A 27715-nucleotide genomic window follows, 5' to 3' on the forward strand; every position below is an offset into this window, starting at 1 on the left:
GAGGGGGGTCGCCGATTAAATTAAGCGACCTTGCTATGGATATGTTGTCTTGCTGCATTGCTTCTGACCCAGGGTAGTGGGTGAGATATTGGGATGACTTGTCATCCGGTAGGAGCCAAGAAAGGAGGGAGGAGTGGTGAATGGGAGTGGAGTGTGTGGGGATGAAGTGGGTGGGAGTAGATTTATGCCATTTGATTTTGGCTACCTCCCTTGTAAGGGGGGAAAAAGACCTTGGTATATGTATGTAGGTATGTAAGCAAAAGGTAAAAAAAAAAAAGCATCAATTACAAAAAAAAATTATTTTATTCTTAGTTTTACGATAACATAAACGAGATAACGCAAATGAAAAAAGTAAATGGAGGTCAGTTGTAACAAATATATTTAGCTTTCATTCATTTGAAGATTGTGCAAATTATTAATAAATTCACTGTCAAATTCTTCTTCATCATCGTCGTCTTCATCGTTATCGGCATAGTCGTAGTCTCGGGTCTTAACATCCAAATCTTCCCCGTACTGGAGGGCAAAGTCAATCTGTAGGAGAGCATTGGCCAGTGCCTCTTCACTGTTGATATTAAGAGGAATATAGCGCACTAAAGAGAAGTCATCCAGGACTTGACCAAGGGCTGCTGTTAATTTGTGAAACCTGGAAAATAAGAAAAATATCAAAGTAAAACAAAATATCAAGAAAAGAGTAATTGTACATAGGGTGAATACCATGCAAATTACCTAAATGCTGTGGGTCTTCTGGAGATGTACATGAACTGTAGGAAAAACGGGTGAAGCAGGGTAGATAAAGGATGGGCATTTGTTTTGGTCCCAGAACATGACTTGTAAATCAAATGAAACTTATCGCCCCAAACTCTTCTAGTGACAGGCAACATGGTGTTACCATTCCTGCATTTTCTTTCTACCTTATTACTTTTATCTATTTAAGCAGCCAATACCGTCTGGGGTATTGGCTGCTTGTTACTGTGGCAAAGTAGCATGCAGTTGATACTTTAGAGTCTATATAGGGCGCCCCTACGGACCAGAGCCACACATCATTTTGTCTATGATAGAGGAAAACTCTGTTCATAGGGAAATCATGACACCTTTATACTACGACTGTCCCTCCGTTATGCTGTCCTGTACCATTTCTCTCAGTATTCTTTTTCTGTGGTAGGGGAATTCCCTGTGGTGGGGGAAAAGAATACTGCCACCAAGTATTCCCACTTGGATCGTAAGAGGCGAGAAGAAAGGGACGGGGATTTTTATATATATATATACATATTTTTTTCTCCCCATTTACATCTATTTAGGATTTTCTAGTATATCATATTTTCTTTTTTCAGCCACCCCACTCTGCAAGGTGCCTAGTCGCTGACTCTTGTGGAACTTGAACCACCAAACATCTCGACTTCAGACAGCAGAACCCAAGTCTGCCTGGCCACCACATATGATTTCTAATCCACATCCAGAAAATCATGGGTCAACTGTAATCTCCAATCATTTAAGAATATTGTGCAACTCTTGGTCATAGAAGTTAGAAAAGTTCCAGTATTTGCTCCACCAGTATTTGCTTGTTATTGTGGCAAAGTAGCATGCAGTTGATACTTTAGGGTCTATATGGGGTGCCCCTACAGACCACAGCCACACATCATTTTGTCTATGATAGAGGAAAACTCTTCATAGAGAAATTATGACACTTTTATACTACGACTGTCCCTCTGTTATGCTGTCCCCCAACCCCTTGCTGTTGTCCGGTACCATTTCTCTGAGTATTCATTTTCTGCCACCAAGTATTTCCACTTGGATCCTAAGAGGCAAGAAGAAAGGGATGGAGAGTAGGACTAGGCATCCTTCTCCTTGTAGCCCCACAGGGGACATTTCTAAACAAAAAAGTAAAGGCATAAGAGGGTCTGGGAGTTTTCAGAACAGCACCCTAAGGTTTGGGTCTTTTAATGTGCGTGGGTGTGGTACAGATGAGAGTAAAAGGGAAGAGATAGGTAGTATGTTTGTGAGAAGAAAGTTGGATGTGTTGGCTTTCAGTGAAACTAAGTTGAAAGGGAAGGGCGAGTGTAAGTTTGGGAGTGTAAGTGGAGGTTATCAGGAGTGAAGAGAGGGAGAGGGAGGGAAGGGGTGGCTATTTTAGTAAGTGAAGAGATAGGTAAACATGTAGTGGATTGGAAGGAGGTTTCCTCAAGGATAATGTGGATGAAGGTGAAACTGGGAAAGGAGATGTGGGTCTTTGTAAGTGCATATGGGCCTGGCAGTGAGAAGAGTGTAGAAGAAAGGGAGGCCTTTTGGATAGATTTAAATGAGTGCATAGAGGATTTAGGGAGAAATGTCAATGTAATAGTACTGGGAGACCTTAATGCTAGGGTAGGAAATGGTCCAATTGATGGAGTGGTTGGGAAATGTGGAGTTCCAGGAAAGAATCGTAGTGGAGAGTTAATGGTGGAAATGTGTCTAGAGAGTTGATGATAGCAAATACAGTGTTTCGGAAGAAAGTCAAGCATAAGTACACATGGGAGAGGGTGGTGGATGGAAGGGTGGTAGATAGAGTGTTGATGGATTATGTAGTGGTAAATAGGACTATGATAGGAAGAGTTAAGGATGTACATGTGCTAAGGGGAGAGGGTGGGGGAATATCAGATCATTTTTTGGTGGAAGCTAAGTTGAGAGTGGAGGATAGATGGAGAAAGAGGAAAGGGACAAAAGGTAGGGAGGTGCTTAGATTGAACTCTTTAAATGAAAAGGAAAAGAAGAAGGAGTACAAGAAGCTGAAGGAGGAGTGGGAGGGAGTGAAGGATAGAGTAGAGCTAGGTGTGGAGGAGGAATGGGGATGGTTCAAAGAGGAAGTCACAAAGTGTGCAAGGATGGTGTGTGGAACAAGAAGGACAGGAGGAAATAGAAGGAAGGGTAGTGAATGGTGGGATGAGGAAACAAAGAAGGTTGTAGAAGAGATGAAGCAAGCTTTCACAGATTGGTTACAAAATAGGATGAGGGAGTCATATGAGAGGTACAAACAAAAGAAAAGAGAAGTAAAGCAAAAGGTAAAGGAGGCAAAGAAGAGAGCAGATGTGAAGTGGGGTAAGAGTATGACAGAAAATTTTGAAAGTAATAAGATGTTTTGGAAAGAAATTAAGCGAGGAAAAGGAGGCAAATCAAGTAGAGAAGAAAAGGTAAAAGGTGCAGATGGAGAGATGATAATGGAAGAGAAGGCAGTAAGGGGAAGATGGGCAGAATATTTTAGGGAGTTGCTAAATGTGAAGGAGGATAGGGAGGGAAAGATAGTTGCAGTGGGAAATGCTAAGAAAATGACCGTGATGAGTGAGGAAAATGGAGGAGAAATAAGGAAGGATGAAGTGAAGGCAGTTGTTAAGATAATGAAAGCAGGTAGGGCACCTGGTCTGGATGGATGCCATGTAGAATGTCTAAAAAAAGGAGGTACAGTGATGGTGGACTGGCTGGTGAGATTATTTAATGTTTGCTGGAGAGAGGGTAGAGTGCCGGAGGACTGGAGGAGTGCCTGTATAGTTCCACTTTACAAGGGAAAAGGGGACAAGTGTGAATGTAGTAGTTTCAGAGGGATTAGCTTGTTAAGTGTAGTTGGGAAGGCTTATGGGAGGATCTTGATTGAGAGGATTAGGAGAGGAACAGAGGGAGAAATTGGTGAGGAACAGTGTGGATTTAGGATGGGTAGAGGTTGTGTAGTTCAGATCTTTGTGGTAAGATAAATATGTGAGAAAGCTATAGGAAAGGGGAAGGATGTTTTTTGGGCTTTTATGGATCTGGAAAAGGCTTACGATAGTGTAGACAGAACAGCACTGAGGGAGGTTATGCAGATATATGGGATAGGAGGAAAGCTTCTAGGAGCTTTCAAGAGTTTTTATGAGAGTAGTAGAGCTTGTGTCAGGATTAGAAATGGAGAGAGTGAGTGGTTCGAGGTAAAGGTGGGACTTCGTCAAGGATGCATTATGTCGCCCTGGCTGTTCAACTTATACATGGATGGGGTAGTGCGAGAGGTAAATGCAAGGGTAGTGGGTAAGGGATTGGAGATGGTTAAAATGGAGGAAAGTGGGAGGTGAGCCAGCTGTTGTTTGCTGATGACACTGCACTTGTGGCAGGATCGGAGGAGGGATTGAGGAAGTTGGTGACAGAGTTTGGGAGAGTATGTGATAGAAGAAAGCTAAAGATAAATGTGGGTAAAAGTAAGGTGATGAGATGTACAAGGGGTGAAAGTGGCAGTAGACTGGAAGTGAGCATTAAGGGGGAGCGACTGGAGGAAGTGGATAGTTTTAGATACTTGGGTGCAAATGTGGCAGGAAAAGGTGGAGTGAAGGTGGAGGTAGAATGTAGATTGAGAGAAGCGAGTAAATGCCTTGGTGGATTGAAGAGTGTAATGAGGAATAGACATTTGGGAATGGATGCTAAGAGGAGACTGTATGAAGGAGTGATTGTGCCATCAGCACTGTATGGGGCAGAAACATGGAACATAAGAGAGGAAGAGAGAAGGAATTTAAATGTGTTTCAGATGAGGTGTCTGAGAAGTATGATGGGGGTTGCTAGGCTAGATAGAGTGAGAAATGAGGAGGTGAGGAGAAGAACAGGGGTGGAAAGGGAGTTGGGAGATAGGGTTGATGAAAGAGTATTAGGATGGTTTGGACACATGGAAAGAATGAATGAAGAAAGACTAGTAAAAGAGGTATGGAAGGCAGATGTGGGGGGAGTGAACATGAGGGGACGTCCTAGGATGAGGTGGATGGATGGGGTGGATGGATGGGGTGAAGGGGGCTTTGGGGAAGAGGGGAATGTCTGTTGAGGAAGGATGGGAGAGGACAGAAGACAGGGGTGAATGGAGAATGGTTGTATATGGATGATATGATGCATGAGATGGAATGGGCGGGGGGATGGGGGATGAGGTAGTATGTGTGAGCAAAATTTGACGCAGCCCAAAGGGATTTCTCCCCGTCTTCTCCTTTTATGCATTGGGGGGTCGGAGGGGGGGTCGCCTCTTTAATGAAGCGGCCTTGCTGTGTCTTGCGACACTGCTTCTGACCCAGGGCAGTGGACAAGGTGCAGGGATGACCCGTCATCCAGAAGGTGCTAAGATAAGAGGGAGGGTGGAGGGGTGTGGAGTGTATTCAGGGATGGAATGGGTGGGAATGATTTTATGTCTTTTCCATTTTGGCTACCTCCCTTGTAAGGGGGAAAAAGTCTTGGTATATGTATGTACATTCATATGTACTTGCAGTATGTTCAAATAAGATGTTGACATATAATCATGGACCCAGAACCAATGACATGGTATACCTGTAAGATGGATAACAAAGAGAACTGTCTCTACTTCCCTTACAAGGGAGGTAGCCAAAAAGAAAAAGGCATAAAATCATTCCCACCCATTCCATTGCTGAAAACATTCCACACCCCTCCACCCTCCCTCTTATCTTAGCACCTCCTGGATGACGGATCATCCCTGCACCTTGTCCACTGCCCTGGGTCAGAAGCAGTGTTGCAAGACACAGCAAGGCCACTTCATTAAATCGACGACCCCACCTCTCGGTCCCCCCATGCATAAAAGGAGAAGACGGGGAGAAATCCCTTCGGGCTGCGTCAAATTTTGCTCACACATACTACCTCACCCCCCATCCCCCCGCCCATTCCATCTCATGCATCACATCATCCATATACAACCATTCTCCATTCACCTGTCTTCTGTCCTCTCCCATCCTTCCTCAACAGACATTCCCCTCTTCCCCAAAGCCCCCTTCACCCCATCCAAGGACGTCCCCTCATGTTCACTCCCTCCACATCTGCCTTCCATACCTCTTTTACTAGTCTTTCTTCACTCATTCTTTCCATGTGTCCAAACCATCCTAATACTCTTTCATCAACCCTATCTCCCAACTCCCTTTCCACCTCCGTTCTTCTCCTCACCTCCTCATTTCTCACTCTATCTAGCCTAGTAACCCCCATCATACTTCTCAGACACCTCATCTCAAACACATTCAAACTCCTTCTCTCTTCCTCTCTTATGTTCCATGTTTCTGCCCCATATAGTGCTGTTGGCACAATCACTCCTTCATACAGTCTCCTCTTAGCATCCATTCCCAAATGTCTATTCCTCATTAGACTCTTCAATCCACCAAGGCATTTACTCGCTTCTCTCAATCTACATTCTACCTCCACCTTCACTCCACCTTTTCCTGCCACATTTGCACACAAGTATCTACAACTAACCACTTCCTCCAGTCGCTCCCCCTTAATGCTCACTTCCAGTCTACTGCCACTTTCACCCCTTGTACATCTCATCACCTTACTTTTACCCACATTTATCTTTAGCTTTCTTCTATCACATACTCTCCCAAACTCTGTCACCAACTTCCTCAGTCCCTCCTCCGATCCTGCCACAAGTGCAGTGTCGTCAGCAAACAACAGCTGGCTCACCTCCCACTTTTCTCCATTTTCTTTAACCATCTCCAATCCCTGACCCACTACCCTTGCATTTACCTCTCGCACTACCCCATCCAAATATAAGTTGAACAGCCAGGGCGACATAACGCATCCTTGACAAAGTCCCACCTTTACCTCGAACCACTCACTCTCTCCATTTCTAATCCTGACACAAGCTCTACTATTCTCATAAAAACTCTTGACAGCTCCTAGAAGCTTTCCTCCTATCCCATATATCTGCATAACCTCCCACAGTGCAGTTCTGTCTACCCTGTCGTAAGCCTTTTCCAGATCCATAAAAGCCAAAAAAACATCCAACCCCTTTCCTATAGCTTTCTCACATATTTGTCTTTCCACAAAGATCTGATCTACACAACCTCTACCCGTTCTAAATCCACACTGTTCCTCACCAATTACTCCCTCTGTTCCTCTCCTAATCCTCTCAATCAAGATCCTCCCATAAGCCTTCCCAACTACACTTAACAAGCTAATCCCTCTGAAACTACTACATTCACACTTGTCCCCTTTTCCCTTGTAAAGTGGAACTATACAGGCACTCCTCTAGTCCTCCGGCACTCTACCCTCTCTCCAGCAAACATTAAATAACCTCACCAGCCAGTCCACCATCACTGTACCTCCTTTCTTTAAACATTCTGCATGGCATCCATCCAGACCAGGTGCCTTACCTGCTTTCATCATCTTAACAACTGCCTTCACTTCATCCTTCCTTATTTCTCCTCCATTTTCCTCACTCATCACGGTCATTTTCTTAGCATTTCCCACTGCAACTATCTTTCCCTCCCTATCCTCCTTCACATTTACAACTCCCTAAAATATTCTGCCCATCTTCCCCTTACTGCCTTCTCTTCCATCATCATCTCTCCATCTGCACCTTTTACCTTTTCTTCTCTACTTGATTCGCCTCCTTTTCCTCTCTTAATTTCTTTCCAAAACATCTTTTTATTACTTTCAAAATTTTCTGTCATACTCTTACCCCACTTCACATCTGCTCTCCTCTTTGCCTCCTTTACCTTTTGCTTTACTTCTCTTTTCTTTTCTTTGTACCTCTCATATGACTCCCTCGTCCTATTTTGTAACCAATCTGTGAAAGCTTGCTTCATCTCTTCTACAACCTTCTTTGTTTCCTCATCCCACCATTCACTACCCTTCCTTCTATTTCCTCCTGTCCTTCTTGTTCCACACACCATCCTTGCACACTTTGTGACTCCCTCTTTGAACCATCCCCATTCCTCCTCCACACCTAGCTCTACTCTATCCTTCACTCCTTCCCACTCCTCTTTCAGCTTCTTCTTGTACTCCTTCTCCTTTTCCTTTTCATTTAAAGAGTTCACTCTAAGCACCCTACCTTTTGTCCCTTTCCTCTTTCTCCATCTATCCTCCACTCTCAACTTACCTTCCACCAAAAAATGATCTGATATTCCCCCACCCTCTCCCCTTAGCACATGTACATCCTTAACTCTTCCTATCATAGTCCTATTTACCACTACATAATCCATCAACGCTTTATCTACCACCCTTCCATCCACCACCCTCTCCCATGTGTACTTATGCTTGACTTTCTTCCGAAACACTGTATTTGCTATCATCAACTCTCTAGACACATTTCCACCATCAACTCTCCACTACGATTCTTTCCTGGAACTCCACATTTCCCAACCACTCCATCAATTGGACCATTTCCTACCCTAGCATTAAGGTCTCCCAGTACTATTACGTTGACATTTCTCCCTAAATCCTCTATGCACTCATTTAAATCTATCCAAAAGGCCTCCCTTTCTTCTACACTCTTCTCACTGCCAGGCCCATATGCACTTACAAAGACCCACATCTCCTTTCCCAGTTTCACCTTCATCCACATTATCCTTGAGGAAACCTCCTTCCACTCCACTACACGTTTACCTATCTCTTCACTTACTAGAATAGCCACCCCTTCCCTCCCTCACCCTCTCTTCACTCCTGATAACCTCCCACTTACACTCCATAACTTACACTCACCCTTCCCTTTCAACTTTGTTTCACTCAAAGCCAACACATCCATCTTTCTTCTCACAAACATACTACCTATCTCTTCCCTTTTACTCTCATCTGTACCACATCCACACACATTAAAAGACCCAAACCTAAGGTTGCTCTTCTGAAAACTCCCAGACCCTCTTATGCCTTTACTTTTTCGTTTAGGAATGTCCCCTGTGGGGCTATAAGGAGAAGAAGGATGCCTAGTCCCACTCCCCATCCCTTTCTTCTCACCTCTTACGATCCAAGTGGAAATACTTGGTGGCAGTATTTTTTTCCCCCACCACAGGGAATTCCCCCACAGCAGAAAATGAATACTCAGAGAAATGGTACAGGACAGCAGCAAGGGGTTGGGGGACAGCATAACGGAGGGACAGTCATAGTATAAAAGTGTCATCATTTCTCTATGAAGAGTTTTCCTCTATCATAGACAAAATTATGTGTGGCTCTGGTCCGTAGGGGCGCCCCATATAGACCCTAAAGTATCAACTGCATGCTACTTTGCCACAATAACAAGCAGCCAATACCCCCATCATCTCTATATGGAAATGCAGCCCCGAGTGGCTACCAATCAGTCTCCAGACCTGTCCCAAGGTCTCTTAACAGTATTCCCTTGACCTTTTCACACAAGGACAGCTCAAAACAAGCAACTTACCCTCCTAATACTTTTTGTTGGTAATTTAGAAACAATGCCACACGGATGCGATGCAATACAGACAGTCCAAAGTTTCTTCCTAGACCCTGTGGGAAGGCCCAATGACTGTTGCAAGTGGACTGCAGACTTCCAGCATGCAAAAACCAAGGGAACAATTATAATAAAAAATGGGACTTACTTTTTATTAAATTTGGAGACGGAATGATCCGTAGCAAGAAGCTCGTGTACTTCTGGTTCTAAAAACATGTCCAGCTGTTTTCTTGCTTGTCGACTCAATAAGTCCATTTTTGAAACGATATTCACATGGGGGATCTGAAATGTTTTGAAACATGTTACATGTGAGATAATGCTATGGTCAGTGGTTTACTAGTACTTCTATCCCCTCCCTCCCTAATCTTAGTTAGGGGGAAGAGGGGACGAGGCCCTACCTTAATTCCCTTCTCCTTGGGAGGGGAGAAGTGGAAGGAAGGGAGGGCTGAGGAAGTGACAGGAAGAGAGGAATAAGGAAAGGAAGAGAAAGAGGTGAAAGGAAGGGCAAGCAGGGACCCTCCCTTCCTTGGGCTGAGGAAGGGAAGGGAAGGGGAAGGAAGGGAGAATAGAAAGGAAGGTAAGAGAAAAGAAGGGCAAGAGGGCTAGTACCCAACCTTCCCTTCCCTAACCTTCCTTCCCGTCCCCTTCCCCTGCCTGGGCTAGGAAGGTGGAGAAGGAAAGGAGAGTGGAAGGGGAAAAGATAAAGGTCCCTTCCCTGAGCTGAGGAAGGGAAGAGTGGGTGGTTTAGTACCCTCCCTCCCCTTTAAAGAAGGGGAATGGAAGGAGGGCTGGTAATCTTGCTTCCCTTCCCTGGGCTGGGGAAGGGGACAGGGGAGCGGAAGGGAACGGGGAAAGGAGGGGAAGGGAAGGAGGACTAGTATCCTCCCTTCCCTCCCCTCCCCCTCCCTGAGCCGGAAATGGGGGAAGGGAAAAGAAAGGGAGAGAGGAATAGTATCCTCCCTCTGTTTACCTTTCCTTTCCCCTCCAAGCTAGGGAAGGGGAGAGGGAAAGGGGAGGGGAAAGGGAAGTAAGAGGGCTGAGACACTCCCTCCCCATCTCCTCCCTTCCCTTCCCCTCCTCTTCCTTCCTTTCCCCTCTTCATTCAAACACTATACATCATGTATAAATGCAGCTGATCTCTGTGAGAACCAACACCATGTGAGATCGAAACCTTTATTGGTACGACGTTTCGCTTGTTACAGCTTTTTCAAGTACTTGGAAAAGTTGTAACAAGCAAAACGTCGTACCAATAAAGGTTTCGATCTCGCACGGTGTTGATTCTCACAGTCTTGTCGGCTTCTGCCTTTGTGTTTCAGCCGATTTCTCTTTACCTCCATCTGCACCATGGTAGCTAGAGCTGTGAGGGAGCCAGAAAGGAACTTGGAACCGTCAACCATGTAATGGGAATCCAGAATGAACACTGCGCATACTCTGAAATCCCACATCTCAAGCTGTCTGACAAACCTGAATAGAAAAAAAAAAAAAAAATCACTTTGTATTTTTTTCCTGAAAAATCTGAAACATGAATGCATGTTTTCCTCCTTCATTTTGTCAAAAGATGAAGAAAAAGAAAGGGTGCAAAGATGTGATATATTAGGAACTTCAACTTCACTTGTTACAAAAAATAATTACAATTGTAAACCACATAGTCTCTTGCAACTTACTTTTTCATGATGTCCATGTGGGTATACAGTTCTATTTGACCAGGGCAGTCAAATAATATGTAATCTTCATCTACATCCCCAAGCTTCTCCTGTTTGGAAAAATAAATAAAAATAAAAATATAAGTTTACTCCATTTTATTACATGTAACCAGGCAATTTCATTCTGTGAAAGAGAACTGATAACATCAAAACTATTAATATTTTCATATCAAATGAGATAATATCTTTGGGCTCAGCCCAATATTTCTCTCTATTTCATTTATTTCCTCCACCTTTTCACACATGGAAAGCTGACACCCATACACTGCTCCCCTTCTCCTACAACTATGAGCTGATGACACTGAAACACTCCAACACCAATAACAACACAGACACCATTCCAAAACATATTCCCAGAGAGATCTTTGGGAGAGTCCAAAGACTGTTCCCAGCCTTGGCTGGCTACCTCCCCTATGGGAGCAAAGAAGCCTTTAGTATAGAGATAGAAACTATCTTCAGCCTTCTCCCTTCCTTCCTCAACAGACATCCTCGAGCCAAATAACCAAGTCAAAAAGGCAAATACCAACTCCCACCAATTCCACTCCCATCCACCACCCTTTCTTCCCTCTCATCTTAACAAATAAAAAAACCTACAGACCATTTACACACAAATGTCCTCAAAGTCAAGGATCACTTTGTCATAAGAGGCACACAAACACCTACCACAGCCTCCACAAACAGCCCACAGACTACACTATACGGCAAAACACCCACACATGCCAAGAAACATTAAAACAACACCCAAATACCTATATACACATATACTCTCTTCTCTTCCTCCAAAACCACCAGATACCTGCCTTCAGAAGCATATCCATAATCATATCACCCAATGCTCCATCAACAGAATGAAAGAGAACACACTACTGCATGCCAGACCCCTTGATATCCATCCCTCTGAATCCTCTCTCTCTTGACAGGATAGAGTCTACCTGACCAGGCTGCGGTGCCACCATCATCCATGTAATGGTGACACATAATATCCCTTGTGTGTTGTACATACATATTTTTAATATTGTTTCATTTATTATTGTATATTTTATGTATTATTGTGAGAACCAAGTGTTCGTGTTAAGCGTGTATGTTTTTCCTGCCAAGTCTGAGCTTGGTGGTGTGGTTTGGCATCAGAGTTGGTCTTGGTTCTGCTTACAAAGCGACCGCTTGTTTGTTTTTTGTAGTGCTTTATCACATTGTGATTAATACAGTATTTTGCATTGTTGGTTTGGTTTCATTAGCCACCCCATACATCCAGCCATTCTAAATTACCAGAGGCAGATGGATGAACACATCACAGATATCTCTCCAGGATGTAACACTTCACCCCATACATTATGGAAGACTGTATCGTACACAATTACACACTCCATCAACACAATATACAATCTATAAGATATTTATGAGAAAACCCATTCCAACTATGGCATTCCTCAGGGAAATGGGACTGCTCAGACATACATACATGTACCAAAGGCTTTTTCCTCCTTATTAGGAAGGTAGCCAAAAAACAAAGAGATAAGAACCACTCCCACCCATTCCATCCCTAACATATTCCACTCCCCTCCATCCTCTTATCTTGGCACCTCCTGGATGACAGGTCACCCATGCATCAAGCCCACTACCCTGGGTCGGAAGCAGTGTCGCAAGACACAGCATATCCACAGCAAGGCCACTTCATTAAATCGGTGACCCCCTCTCCGTCCCCTTATACGTAAAAAGAGAAGACGGGGAGAAATCCCTCTACCAGACAGTCTAGGGAATGTCATCATCATTACCATGAGATCCTCCAGTGATACAAGATCTTATGTTACATAATAACATACCAACAAGCTGGAAAAGAACACATACAGTCCCCAAGTTTCCCCCCCTGGCCCATTGCACACCTCCTTAAGCAACCTGGACGCCCCGGGGTCCCCCAGGGCGACTATATTGATGCCCAACTTAGTGCGGACGCCCAGTCCACATGGGGAGTCCCGCAGCAATGATCCCCGCCTCAAGCCGTTCATGGGCTCAAGCCTCCGAGTAGCCGGACTACAGGGCCCTACCATGGACCAAGTAACCCACCAGAAATTCCAGCTTCTTACAAACCTATCTCTCTCCTCTCTACCATGTCAGTCTTAATGGAAATTTTTATTTAAGAAAGAATCAAGCCATAAACATTCCTAACCAAGTCAACATGTCTTCAAAGAAATCGCACCAGCACACTGCTCACAAAACACGACCCCAACGACACTGGAGATGAGGACCTTCATTAAAAGAGAAACTAAAAGTAAACAAACTCACAGAACAAGAAAAAGAGCCATTAAACTACTTAAAAATGAAGAAAATAAATATACAATCAATAGGAAAACAAATAACAAGCAAATGTGGAGAACTATAATCATACGTACATATACCAAAGGCTTTTTTCCCCCTTACAGGGGAGGCAGCAAAAAAAAAAAAAAAAAAAAAAAAAAAAGGCATAAAAACCACTCCCACCCATTCTATCCCCAACATACTCCACTCCTATCCACCCCCTTCCCTCCCTCTTATCTTGACACCTCTATAAACTATAAACAACCATTAAAAAATTGAAAAATAAACCTACCCTTTACCCATGTAACAGTTGGAACAAAATAAAGGAAAATTATTTTCACCAAAACATACATACATACACCAAGGGATTTTTACCCCTTACAAGGGGGAAAAACAAAAATGTAAAATCATTAACAAGCATACATACATATACCAAGGCTTTTTCCCCTTTTTCCCCATTTCATCCCTAAATACACTCCACACCCCTCCCACCTCCCAAAAAGATATGAAAATAACTAAAGATTGAGAAAATACAACCAGCCACATAAGCCACCCCCAACTTCTTCAACAAAGTTATGAGAGAAGCAATAAAAAAAATTAAAAGCTCCCATGCAGAAGGTCCACATAAGATCTCAAGTACATACATACATATACCAAGGCTTTTTCCCCCTTCCAAGGGAGGTAGCCAAAAAGGGGAAGGCATAAAAACACTCCCACCCATTTCATCCCTAAATACACTCCACACCCCTCCCACCCTTCCTCTCATCTGAGCACCTCCTGGATGACGGGTCATCCCTGCACCCTGCCCACCGCCCTGGGTCAGAAGCAGTGTCGCAAGACACAGCACCTAAAAGACCTTGAGCCAAATACAAAAAGGCCTTCAATGATATTTTCAACTGCTCCTGGCTGTACAACAAACTCCTATAAATCTGGAAAACAGCTCATATAATACCTACACTGCAACCAAACAAACCAACGACAAAAATAAGTATCCTAACATATCTCACTATTATCCACCATATTCAAGCTGATGGAAAAACTAATTACAGTAAGAAATGGCAAATCTCCCCACCTTTCCAAACCAACATGGTTTCAATGGAAGCCACTCCATCAGCACCCTTCTCAAAAATATCACACATATTTCAGTTACAAGAGAGTAGAACAACTGACCTCCATTCTAAACACGTTGCTCTGCCCGTACATACCCACCCTTAACGTAATTGAAACTCTTTGTGAAGTAATGCCCAGCAACCCTCTTTTTAATTTCGGGGATCTCACCTTAAGCCAATCAAAGCCATCTGGCCCCATCAGGTACTCCATACAGAAGACTAGACCCCCATTGGGGCCATACAGAAGATCCTCTGCCTCCATCACATCACTCACTTGAATAAGGTCCTTGACATCAGCCATGGGTTCATAGGCAAAACATTCAGCAGCTGGATCCAGATTAACAATACTGAAATAAAAATTATACTGTATTTTCTTCATACATACTTAAGACTTGGTTTGTTATCAGAAACAACCACAATGAAGGTATGACCACACAGAAATGGACAAATTTCTATAGATTCAGTGTGAAAAATCTTGTTTATAATACAAATCATTAGAGCTGAATTTGACCGAATATTAATGACGATGATATGGTTTAATGTCACATATTCCCCCCCTATCAGGAGGCTAGAATGGTACCCCTTACAGAGGACTTTGTAGCATGGAATTTAATGAACCATGCCCTTGGCTCAACTTTGAATATGACTGAATATTGATATTAACATAATTTTTCTTTGTGAAACTCGAGTTGAATGATGATTATTAGACTCACCCCGGGGCGGCACTTACCACCAGGAGCAAGCCTAGCCAAGGACTGGGTTACCATAAACCAGTGGTTCTTAACTATGGGTGCAAGGACAGTTCCCAGGGGGTGCGAAGATGCTATAGCCAGAAAAAGCAGCATACATTTCTTAATTTCATAAACTGTCATCATTTCTATATTACTAAACTAATCTGGGTTTTTGTAAGGAATTATTTTGTTGTCAGTTATGTGAAAAAGGAATAAAAACACATAATTTTTGTTAAGTACACATAACCTCAATACTGCTTTTTATATAAATTCTAGAAGGTGATGCAAGAACCTGTTTGTGATTTGAAGGGGGTGTGATCAAGGAAAAAGGTTAAGAACCACTGGAACCTAAACAGAGGAAAGAAGGCAAAGGTGGCCAACACAAGAGAAAATCAACACAAGTGGGAATACACCAACAGCCCTGAATGTCCCTGTAGCTAAGTACAGACAATGGTCCACATCCTCCAGGAATGTCCACTGGGTCCCCATTGCTCCAAGATCTTAAGGAAGCAAATGAGACTGCTCTTATATAGACACAGTTCTGGTGCAACAAGGTATGATGATGCTAGTCAGAGTGGAACAATTACACTGGCCTGCGTTTAAATTTTTTTTTTCAAAGGTCGAAGGTTTTTCAAGTGATTTATAGGTTTTTTGGTGCGCTGAATCCAAAAATGCCATCCGTTTCCTTGGATCAGGTCTAGTTTTTGAGATATGAGAAGTGCGACTTTTGGGCCTTGTATAGTACTAAGTATAAGGAAAACGAGGCTGCAGGTATAGCCTATTCTTATTTTTTTTTGCATAAAAATTATACTGTAGCACCCCGAAACTGATACTGAAACATAATGATGTTTTTGTTTACTTTCAGGAAACTGAAACCGAAACTGAAACTGAAACTGCATTGACTACATTGACAAACTGCATTGACAACACTGAAACTGAAAATGGTTTAGAAAAGTGTGATCTCCAATCAATGTGACTGATTTTATAAGAATCTGTGCTTTTTACAAGAACCTGTGCTTCTTGTGTTTCTATTTTGGACACGTATCTTAGATTGACAGAAAATGGAACGCAAATGCACAAATCATCCTGATAGGTTCTGCTACATATGTGGTAATGTGATTCTTCCTCGTCAACTAGCAAATATAACTGATTTTGTGAAGAAGGCATATCATGCTTACTTTGGAGTTAAGCTTGGGGACCAGGACAAGCCATTTGCACCCCATGTTAGCTGCAAAACATGTGTCGAGAACTTGCGTGATTGGAGAAATAAAAAAAGGAAGAGTATGCCATTCGCTGTTCCAATGGTTTGGAGAGAGGGTAAAGATCATGTGTCAGACTGCTATTTCTGCATGACTAATCTTAAAGGAGTCAACCACAAGAACAAGCATTGTATTCAGTATCCTAATGTTCCGTCTCCCATACGACCAGTCCTTCATGGTCCAGGCCTGCCCGTTCCCGAGCCAGATGTTGCAATGGAATCTAGCTCTGAATCGGAATCTGATAACGCACTAGACAGGGCAGAGGGTGGAGAATACATGCCAGAAGAGAATGACCGGCCAGTGCCTCTAACACAAGCAGATCTCAATGACCTGACACGGGATCTAAACCTATCAAAGGAATCAGCACAGCTTCTGGGTTCTCGTCTTCTTGAGAAAAATTTGCTAGCACCTGAGACAACATTCTTTTGGTACCGAGAGCGTGAAAGAGAATTTAGACAGTTCTTCACAACCCAGTAGTACTCGTCATTAGTTTACTGCAACAACATTGCTGGTTTGATTCAATCAATGGGGCTGGACTATGTTGCTACTGAATGGAGACTGTTCATCGACTCTTCCAGCAGAAGTCTCAAGGCAGTCCTCCTTCACAACGGAAATAAATACTCTTCAATTCCAATCGGTCATTCGGTGCAAATGAAAGAAACTCATGACAACATGGATCAGCTACTGTCTGCTCTGAACTACAATGACCATGGTTGGTTGATCTGTGGAAATCTTAAGGTAGTTGGATTGGTTTTGGGACTACAGGGTGGGTACACAAAGTATCCATGCTTTTTGTGTTTGTGGGATAGTCGGGCTGATGATCAACATTTTGTCAGACAAGAATGGCCACCACGACAACGTTTGGAACCTGGTTCACACAATGTTCAGGCTCGTTCTCTTGTTGAACCAAACAAGGTCTTACTCCCACCTTTACATATCAAACTGGGACTGATGAAGAACTTTGTGAAGGCAATGGACAAGGACGGCATGGGATTTACTTTTCTTCAGCAGAAGTTTCCTCGGATCAGTCTGGAAAAGCTTAAGGCTGGCATCTTTGATGGGCCTCAGATAAGGGAACTTATGAAGGACTCAATGTTTGACGATGCACTGAATGCAGCTGAGCTATCCGTTTGGTGGTCGCTTAAGTCACTGATAAGAAACTTTCTAGGAAATAACCGAAGTGCAGAATACGAGAAAGAAGTCGATGAGCTCTTGAACAGCTATCAAAAATTAGGGGCTCGCATGTCAGTCAAAATGCACTTTCTACGGTCCCACTTAGACTATTTCCCTCAGAACTGTGGTGACTTCAGTGAGGAACAGGGAGAATGTTTCCACAAGGAAGGTGTGATGGAAGAATGCTACCAAGGCCGGTGGGATGTGAACTTTCTTGCGGATTACTGTTGGTGTTTCAAACGACACAAGGTGGCTGCCCAACACAGGAGAAAGTCACTGAAAAGGCCCTTCATCCATGATTAGATTTTCTGTAATATATCCTCTTTATCTTCTGAACTATGCAAGAAAAAATTATTTCTTTTGTCAAGAATTTTTTTCCAAAATTAAAGGGAATAAATAGCACTAAATGGCGTTTTTAATTATTTTTACCGCCTCGTATCTCAAAAACGTGACCTGATTGAACAAAATGAGTGTGATTTTTAGATTCTGCATAGCAAATTACCCTAGAATCAGTTATCAGATGCTTTACCTTTGAAACTTCGCAGGCCAGTGTTATTGGCTGTAAACTTTTACTAAAAATAATAATAATAATAATAATCCTGTTCAGCCACCTCATGCAGGCACCCAGTCTTAGTACCTTGAATACTTGATATATATTATATATATATATATATATATATATATATATATATATATATATATACACACACACATATACAGTGAGTCCTCCTCATACAGTAATTCTTTATCCGGTACATTTACAGTTACAGTATTTGGTCATTACTACCCTCGATTCTATTTACAGTAAGAAAAGTTCACCGATACGGTATCCGCTCGTGTTTTGTTTACACTGTACCGTAGTGCCACCACCCCATGCGGCCACCACAACAATCAGTCTCTTCCCGCGTTGGTATACAGTAAATTCAATTTGCAGTAAGGTTTTCAGGAATGCATATGTACTGTATAACGAGGACTTACTGTATATACACACACATATATATATATATATATATATATATATATATATATATATATATATATATATATATATATATATATATATATACACATATATACACAAATATCCCTAGAACAAGATAATGTTTACAACTTACTTCATTACCCTTTGACCAGCCTCTCCATGTCTCTGCATGGCATGACAGTATGTGGATTTTCCCGAGCCTGCTGGGCCCATTACGAGGTGTGCGTATCTCATCTTTCTGCAAAGGACAAATATATGAATAAAAACATATACCAAAGGCTATTTCCCCCTTACACAGGAGGTAGCCAAAAAAACAAAGGCATAGAAACCACTCCCACCCATTCCATCCCCTACATACTCCACTCCCCTCTATCCTACCTCTTATCTTGGCACTGAATAAATACATGAAAAAAATATATAGGATCTGCAAGTACAAATATAATATTTACTAAGAGACAATATGTAACACTCATTGGAATTTGTAAAATCTTGGTCTAAAACAGACCAAGATAACACAAATTCCAACAAGATTTTAACAAATTTACAAAAATTTTCACCTTTTATGCAAAAGCAACTCTCGCATCACAATCCACATTTCCATCCTTTACTGACTATACAACAGTCACAGCATAAGAAATAATGGCAGACAATACATTCATAAATCCATATATCTAAATATATGTATGTATATACCCATCTGGGGTATTGGCTGCTTGTTACTGTGGCAAAGTAGCATGCAGTCGATACTTTAGGGTCTATATGGGGCGCTCCTACGGACCAGAGCCACACATCATTTTGTCTATGATAGAGGAAAACTCTGTTCATAGAAAAATGATGACACTTTTATACTACGACTGTCCCTCCATTATGCTGTCCCCCAACCCTTGTTGCTATACTGTACCATTTCTCTGAGTATTTTCTTTTTCTATGGTGGGGGAATTCCCTGTGGTGGGGGAAAAGAATACTGCCACCAAGTATTCCCACTTGGATCGTAAGAGGCGAGAAAAAAAGGGACGGGGATTGGGACTAGGCATCCCTCTCCTTGTAGCCCTACAGGGCACATTCCTAGAAAAAAAAGGCAGAGGCATAAGAGGGGCTGGAGGGCCTCGGTCCGGCACCCTAAGGTTTGGGTCTTTTAATGTGCGTGGATGTGGTACAGATGAGAGTAAAAGGGAAGAGATAGGTAGTATGTTTGTGAGAAGAAAGATGGATGTGTTGGCTTTGAGTGAAACTAAGTTGAAAGGGAAGGGCGATTGTAAGTTTGGGAGTGTAAGTGGGAGGTTATCAGGAGTGAAGAGAGGGCAAGGGAGGGATGGGGTGGCTATACTAGTAAGTGAAGAGATAGGTAAACGTGTAGTGGAGTGGAAGGAGGTTTCCTCAAGGATAATGTGGATGAAGGTGAAACTGGGAAAGGAGATGTGGGTTTTTGTAAGTGCATATGGGCCTGGCAGTGAGAAGAATGTAGAAGAAAGGGAGGCCTTTTGGATAGATTTAAATGAGTGCATAGAGGGTTTAGGGAGAAGTGTAAATGTAATAGTACTGGGAGACCTTAATGCTAGGGTAGGAAAGGAGACAATTGATGGAGTGGTTGGGAAATGTGGAGTTCCAGGAAAGAATCGTAGTGGAGAGTTGATGGTGGAAATGTGTCTAGAAAGAGAGTTGATGATAGCAAATACAGTGTTTCGGAAGAAAGTCAAGCATAAGTACACATGGGAGAGGGTGGTGGAAGGAAAGGTGGTAGATAGAGCTTTAATGGACTATGTAGTGGTAAATAGGATTATGATAGGAAGAGTTAGAGATGTACATGTGCTAAGGGGAGAGGGTGGGGGAATATCAGATCATTTTCTGGTGGAAGGTAAGTTGAGAGTGGAGGACAGATGGAGGAAGAGGAAAGGGACAAAAGGTAGGGAGGTGCTTAGAGTGAACTCTCTAAACGAAGAGGAAAAGGAGAAGGAGTACAAGAGGAAGCTGAAGGAGGAGTGGGAGGGAGTGAAGGATAGAGTGGAGGTAGGTGTGGAGGAGGAATGGGGATGGTTCAAGGAGGGAGTCACAAAGTGTGCAAGGATGGTGTGTGGAACAAGAAGGACAGGAGGAAATAGAAGGAAGGGTAGTGAACGGTGGGATGAGGAAATGAAGAAGGTTGTAGAAGAGAAGAAGCGAGCTTTCACAGATTGGTTACAAAGTAGGACGAGGGAGTCATATGAGACGTACAGGGAAAAGAAAAGAGAAGTAAAGAAAAAGGTAAAGGAGGCAAAGAGGAGAGCAGATGTAAAATGGGGTAAGAGTATGACAGAAAATTTTGAAAGTTATTAAAAGATGTTTTGGAAAGAAATTAAGAGAGGAAGAGGAGGTGAATCAAGTGGGGAAGAAAAGGTAAAAGGTGCAGATGGAGAGATGATAATGGAGGAGAAGGCAGTAAGGGGAAGATGGGCAGAATATTTTAGGGAGTTGCTAAATGTGAAGGAGGATAGGGAGGGAAAGATTGTTGCAGTGGGAAATGCTAAGAAAATGACCATGATGAGTGAGGAAAATAGAGGAGAAATAAGGAAGGATGAAGTGAAGGCAGCAGTTAAGATGATGAAAGCAGGTAAGGCACCTGGTCTGGATGGATGATTGCCATGCAGAATGTCTTAAAAAGGGAGGTATAGTGATGGTGGACTGGTTGGTGAGGTTATTCAATGTTTGCTGGAGAGAAGGTAGAGTGCCGGAGGACTGGAGGAGTGCGTGTATAGTTCCACTTTACAAGGGAAAGGGGGACAAGTGTGAATGTAGTAGTTTCAGAGGGATTAGCTTGTTAAGTGTAGTTGGGAAGGCTTATGGGAGGATCTTGATTGAGAGGATTAGGAGAGGAACAGAGGGAGTAATTGGTGAGGAACAGTGTGGGTTTAGGACGGGTAGAGGTTGTGTAGATCAGATTTTTGTGGTAAGACAGATATGTGAGAAAGCTATAGGAAAGGGGAAGGATGTTTTCTGGGCCTTTATGGATCTGGAAAAGGCTTACGACAGGGTAGACAGAAAGGCACTGTGGGAGGTTATGCAGATATACGGGATAGGAGGAAAGCTTCTGGGAGCTGTCAAGAGTTTTTATGAGAGTAGTAGAGCTTGTGTCAGGATTAGAAATGGAGAGAGTGAGTGGTTTGAGGTAAAGGTGGGACTTTGTCAGGGATGCGTTATGTCACCCTGGCTGTTCAACTTATACATGGATGGGGTGGTGCGAGAGGTGAATGCAAGGGTAGTGGGTCAGGGATTGGAGATGGTTAAGGAAAATGGAGAAAAGTGGGAGGTGAGCCAGCTGTTGTTTGCGGACGACACTGTGCTTGTGGCAGGATCGGAGGAGGGATTGAGGAAGCTGGTGACAGAGTTTGGGAGAGTGTGTGATAGAAGAAAGCTGAGGATAAATGTGGGTAAAAGTAAGGTGATGAGATGTACAAGGGGTGAAAGTGGCAGTAATCTGGAAGTGAGCATTAAGGGAGAGCGACTGGAGGAAGTGGATAGTTTTAGAAATTTGGGTGCAAATGTGCCAGGAAGGGGTGGAGTGGGGGTGGAGGTGGAATGTAGATTGAGAGAAGCGAGTAAATGCCTTGGTGGTTTAAAAAGTGTAATGAGGAATAGGAATCTGGGAATGGATGCTAAGAGGAGACTGTATGAAGGAGTGATTGTGCCAACAACACTGTATGGAGCAGAAACATGGAACATGAGAGAGGAAGAGAGAAGGAACTTGAATGTGTTTGAGATGAAGTGTCTGAGAAGTATGATGGGGGTTACTAGGCTGGATAGAGTGAGAAATGAGGAAGTGAGGAGGAGAACAGGGGTGAAGGGGGAGCTGGGAGATAGGGTGGATGAAAGAGTATTAGGATGGTTTGGACACATGGAAAGAATGAGTGAAGAAAGACTAGTAAAGGAGGTATGGAAGGCAGATGTGGAGGGAGTGAACATGAGGGGACGTCCTAGGATGAGATGGATGGATGGGGTGAAGGGGGCTTTGGGGAAGAGGGGAATGTCGGTTGAGGAAGGACGGGAGAGGACAGAAGACAGGGGTGAATGGAGAATGGTTGTATATGGAAAATGTTGTGATGCATGAGGTGGATTGGACGGGGGAATGGGGGTGAGGTAGTGTGTGTGAGCAAAATTTTTTGACGCAGCCTGAAGGGATTTCTCCCCGTCCTCTCCTTTATATGGGGGGACGGAGAGGGGGGGGGGTCGCCGATTTAATGAAGCGGCCTTGCTGTGGATGTGCTGTGTCCTGCGACACTGCTTCTGACCCAGGGCAGTGGACAGGGTGCAGGGATGACCCATCATCTAGGAGGTGCTAAGATGGGAGGGAGGGTGGAGGGGTGTGGAGTGTTTTCGGGGATGAAATGGGTGGGAATGTTTTTGTGCCTTGTCCTTTATGGCTACCCCCCTGGTAAGGGGGAAAAAAGCCTTGGTATATGATGAATACATGAATACAGATTGTCCCAATTTAACGGCAGCCTTAGGGTTTTGGGAATGCCATTAAAGAGATTTTGCCATTAAACCCATTAATTATTTTCAAATACCGGTACAGGAATACAGGTAATAATAATAATAAAAAATAAATAAATAAAAAATAAAAAGTAGGAAAAGCTTAGGGAAAAAATTCATTGCATTTCCATTGTTCAGCTGGCTTCTTCCACTCCCAAAGTGAGGATTCTTCATACTGTACAAGATGATTATTTACATGGAGGACTGGGCTGCAAGGCTGATGTCGTGACTGGCTTCAGGGCTGACGTCAGCAGGCTCAGTGGTGTCTGGCAGGGTGATCTATGGGATCTCTGGTGGGGGTGGAACTGACTGGAGTACTGCTCATGACAGGCACATTATCTGGAGCAGAAGATGTTCCCAGGGAATGGCTCAATGTCTGGAGCAGATGAAGGACCTGATAAAGGCTGAACATCTGAAGCAGTCTTGTCACACATTTTCTTAAAAAGGTCCAGGATCTTCGTTTGCTACAAGTATTTTGGCTTCTCCTTAATCAAACAGGCCTGTATGTTATACACCTCCATTATTTGCTGTTCCATGATGAATGAGCACTGCTCCAGAGCATCGATTAATTGTTCCGTAAGCTCAATAGTCTCGTCAAGTCAGGGGGTCATCATTTTGCTCGTTATTGTCATCATCACTCTCTTCACACTGCTCACACTGGAATACCTCTGGTGTCATGACCATTCTCACTATTTCCATCAAAGAAACTGGTGGGCAACAGGAGCATCGTCATCTACATCAGCATTTTCGTGATCTGCCGACTTAGACTCGCCACACGTTGTACCTTCTGAAATACTACCATAGGATGGGGTAATCAGGCCATCACTGGGGGGTAAATGGGCCATATAAATGTTATTCACTTTTTTAATTGAAATTGGTTTTAAAATATTTCACTTTTACCCTGAACAAATACCTACCTCCATTTTAAACAATTTTATTTACCAGTTGTAACATAATTTTCAATACATAAATAACTTTTATATGGCCCATTTACCCCAGTGATGGCCTGATTACCCCATCCCACGGTATGTCTCTTCTTAAACCTATCAAGTTTTCCTGTTGACAAATTAAATTCACCTTTGATGTTCATTTCTTCTTTCTTAAAAAAAAAAAAAAAAAAAAAAAAAAAAAAAAATATTACACCCATCAGACATTTTTCTAAGTCCTCATATTTCCCAAGCTTCATGTGTTTATGCATGCTCCTTTGTGTTTTACTATCGCTTTTGGGAAAATACAACAATAGCTGCACTTTCTGTTTTTTCAAATCATAAACAGTAGATGAGCCAACACCATACATATCACACAGCTTTTGGACCAACATACTATTGTCTAATTTCTTCAATAACTCTACTTTTTGAACAATTGTGAGGGACATCCACTTTTTCTTAGCACCTTGACCACATTTACCCCCCACTAATGGTCACTTGGAAGACATTTTCAGCTAATAATGTGAAGAAATCACGTAAAAATAAACCAGTATCCACGAGAGACGCTCCTTGAAAAATTCAAATCTGGTAAACACAGTGCTGCCAGGTTATCCTGATGAAATTTCCCTAGCTGCACACTCAAAATTTCCCTGTTTGCCTCCGAATTCTCCTATCTACTCTAGAAAATAGCACACTATTAACAGTTTTAATTCTGGGAAAATTTCCCTAGTTAATCTTGAAAATAGTTGACTATATTTCCTTATGCAAGTCAGAATTTCCCTAACTATCTGGCAGTACTGCGCTAAATAGCGCCACTGTTATGATGCAGCGTCAGCAGTAAACACATGCTCGGTTTGGTCGCCTTTGCCAGGCACTCACAGTTCAGCACACCTAATATGCCACTAAATGTGGGAATGCCGTTATACCCAATGGAGTTGTGACGATAGGTTTCAGATGCCATGTTGGCGTCTGTTCAGTCCCGTATATGTTAGTCTGGCAATGGCAATGGGTATTGAGCCCTGGAATATGCCCTCAGTACCTCTACCAGTACCTTGCATACTACATATTTTTAAACAGTGCTATGGAGCTAAGCTTTATGCTTTTCTTGAAACTATGAAACTCCTCAATATTCTGCAGTCTGATCTTATGATAAGACCAGCTGTCAACATCCCTGATAACAATAACCCCGATGACCTCTACCATTACAAGTACAGTACCACAGTAATAATGCAGGTCATGTTAGGTTAGATCAATTTATCATACTTTAATTTCTTTGACTTCCACATCTATCAAAACAAAGATGGTATCTCAAGCACTCATCCCAGCTCCGTTCGGTAGTGTATCACTTTTAGCAACTTTTTCTGTTATTAATTTTTGCCAAGAAAAATGTATACTACATTGATTTATTATAATTTATAAAATCAATATTTAATTTTCTATTGCTATATTGTTTAGGGGTGAACTTCTAAAAATTTACCATATTATGATGTGCTGATAAAAAAAAATCTTGATGATGGCAATCATCAATTAAAGGTCATATGAAAACTACAAATGATGTCAATACTTTCATCTTAATTTACCCGATTTTGATCAAATTCTTACCAGTGCCACCCCATTGGTTAATAAAGCAGCAAAAGTAAGGTGTGTTGGGGAAGGAAGCTTTCTTTAGCTCATTAAGCGCCCCCTTAATGGCTTCAGTAGTAGTTCCAGTTATGCCTTGAACATATTTACAGTTTTAGCTCAAACTACCTCTGCCAGCAGTTTATTCGGTAAATTTTTAGAAATACACATCTATGCAATATGGCAATAGAAAATTAAATAATAATTTTGTAAATTATAATACATCAATGTAATATATGTTATTCTTGGCAGAAATCAATAATGGAAAAAGTTCTTAAAAGCTATTAAAAAACGAACATGGCCACTTTGACTACTTGAGATGATATCTCTGTTTTGGTAGAGGTGGAGGTTTAAGAAATTAAAGTATGATCAATTTGTCTATTCTAACCTAACCTACCATGCATTTAGTAAAGCAATACTTGTAATTCTAGAGGCCATCAGGTCATCACAGTTGTCATCTCCAACCTCTGACTCTATGAAAACAAAGATAGAGACTAAAGGAGTTGATGTAACTTTGTTTCTGCATAGTTTTTAGCATGTTTTCTGATATTTATTTCCACCAAGAAAAATATATATTACATTGATGTATTATAACTTACAAAATGGTAAAATTTTACTTTTGACCATTGTAGGAATATAGCAATACAAAAATAAATAGTAATTTTGTAAATTAAAATGTATGAACGTAATATGCAATTTTGTGTGCGGAAATGAAAATAAAAAAAGTTGCTAAAACAGATTTCAGTAACGAAGTCGTGTACGACAAATGGTACGCCATGTTTGTTATGGTAGATGCCGACGTCGGAGAAATGAAAGGACGATAAATTTGTCTAAACTAAACTAACCTAACCTGTGTTTAATAAATCATTACCTGCAAATTAGATATCATCCGGCTGGTCCTCGTCGTCGTGAGAGACGTTGGCGGGCTTTTCAACCACTCTCTCAGCTTGCGGACCAGCCGGATGATATCTAATTTGCAGGTAATGATTTATTAAACACAGGTTAGGTTAGGTTAGGTTAGGTTAGTTTAGTTTAGACAAATTTATCGTCCTTTCATTTCTCCGACGTCGGCATCTACCATAACAAACATGGCGTACCATTCGTCGTACACGACTTCGTTACTTAAGAAATCTGTTTTAGCAACTTTTTTTATTTTCATTTCCGCACACAAAATTGCATATTACGTTCATACATTTTAATTTACAAAATTACTATTTAATTTTGTATGGCTATATTCCTACAATGGTCGAAAGTAAAATTTTACCTACAAAATTAATATTTTACTAATGCTATACCATTTAAATATAGGTGTGCATTTCTAGAAAAAAAAATAGTTTATTCCACTCCTCTATCATTCTTCTTTGTGTGAATAAATATTTCCTTATGTTAAGTCAGGGTCAGTGCTTAAAATTTTTGTAATCATGTCCTCTAGTGGGTCCTTGTCTGAACTCAAAGACAAAGTTTAGACCTTCAAAACCTCGTATTATCTTAAATACTTCGATAAGGTCCCACAAAATAACTGATGGTGATATTAATTAAACATGGTCTTTTGTTTACACTGAGTGATATAATTGTCCTACTTTACTCTCTAATTGACTAATTACTATAACATGTAAAAACTAAAAAAGTTAACAGGCACAGCTGTCTACCCTCTATGGCTAGGGCTTATTTATTAGGCTATGCACCCCCTGATTAAACAATCACTAAAACATTAACGATAATACATTACTACCAAGGATTCGGTCTGTACAACGCAGCCGAGTCTTAGGCCCTTACCATTTCTACCTGACACCCCAGGACAAGGTGCAAAGCCAAAGGTAATACTAAGTCTAGACTAATGCCTTCCTTCAGACGGATGAAACCAAATACCTCTTGGCGTGAGCTAGATAGATAGATAGATAGACTTTATTTGGCAATAAACCAATGTACATGAAGTGCAAATAATGACAAGAACATATAGTTCGAAATAATAAATGTAAATTGCCGAGGATAACACAAAAACAAAAAGCATGAACGCTTATTTCCATTGTGGTCCTCAGCTAACATCTCACCTATCTCAGTAACGCATTCAAAGTAAATGTGATTAGCAACTGAACATAAATCCATGCTTACCTGTACTATCTTGACTTGTGGGGGTGTATAAGAAGCTTTAGTAAAAGTAAATAAGTGGTATCCAACGTGAACGTTATATGTGCAGCGTCAACATTGTCGAAACAAAATACGTTGCTGTATTGTTATTGTTTACTAAAACAAGCATGTAATC

At 41.9% G+C, this 27715-nt stretch overlaps 1 protein-coding gene across 1 annotated transcript; it reads right to left on the reverse strand.

The window, feature by feature from the left end:
* Window positions 1-297: 297 nt before the first annotated feature.
* Window positions 298-27715, reverse strand: LOC143039488 (GPN-loop GTPase 3). The gene is made up of 7 exons (XM_076209598.1): window positions 27565-27715; window positions 18537-18641; window positions 14428-14605; window positions 10819-10907; window positions 10486-10618; window positions 9303-9436; window positions 298-643 (listed from the first exon to the last, which is right to left on the reverse strand). The coding sequence occupies exons 2-7, from the start codon at window positions 18635-18637 to the stop codon at window positions 382-384; spliced, it is 897 nt and encodes a 298-aa protein (XP_076065713.1). The 5' UTR covers window positions 18638-18641; window positions 27565-27715; the 3' UTR covers window positions 298-381.

The sequence above is a fragment of the Oratosquilla oratoria genome, chromosome 26 (assembly GCF_046742065.1).
Source record: "Oratosquilla oratoria isolate Oo_2021 chromosome 26, ASM4674206v1, whole genome shotgun sequence".
In the NCBI taxonomy this organism is placed as follows: domain Eukaryota; kingdom Metazoa; phylum Arthropoda; class Malacostraca; order Stomatopoda; family Squillidae; genus Oratosquilla; species Oratosquilla oratoria.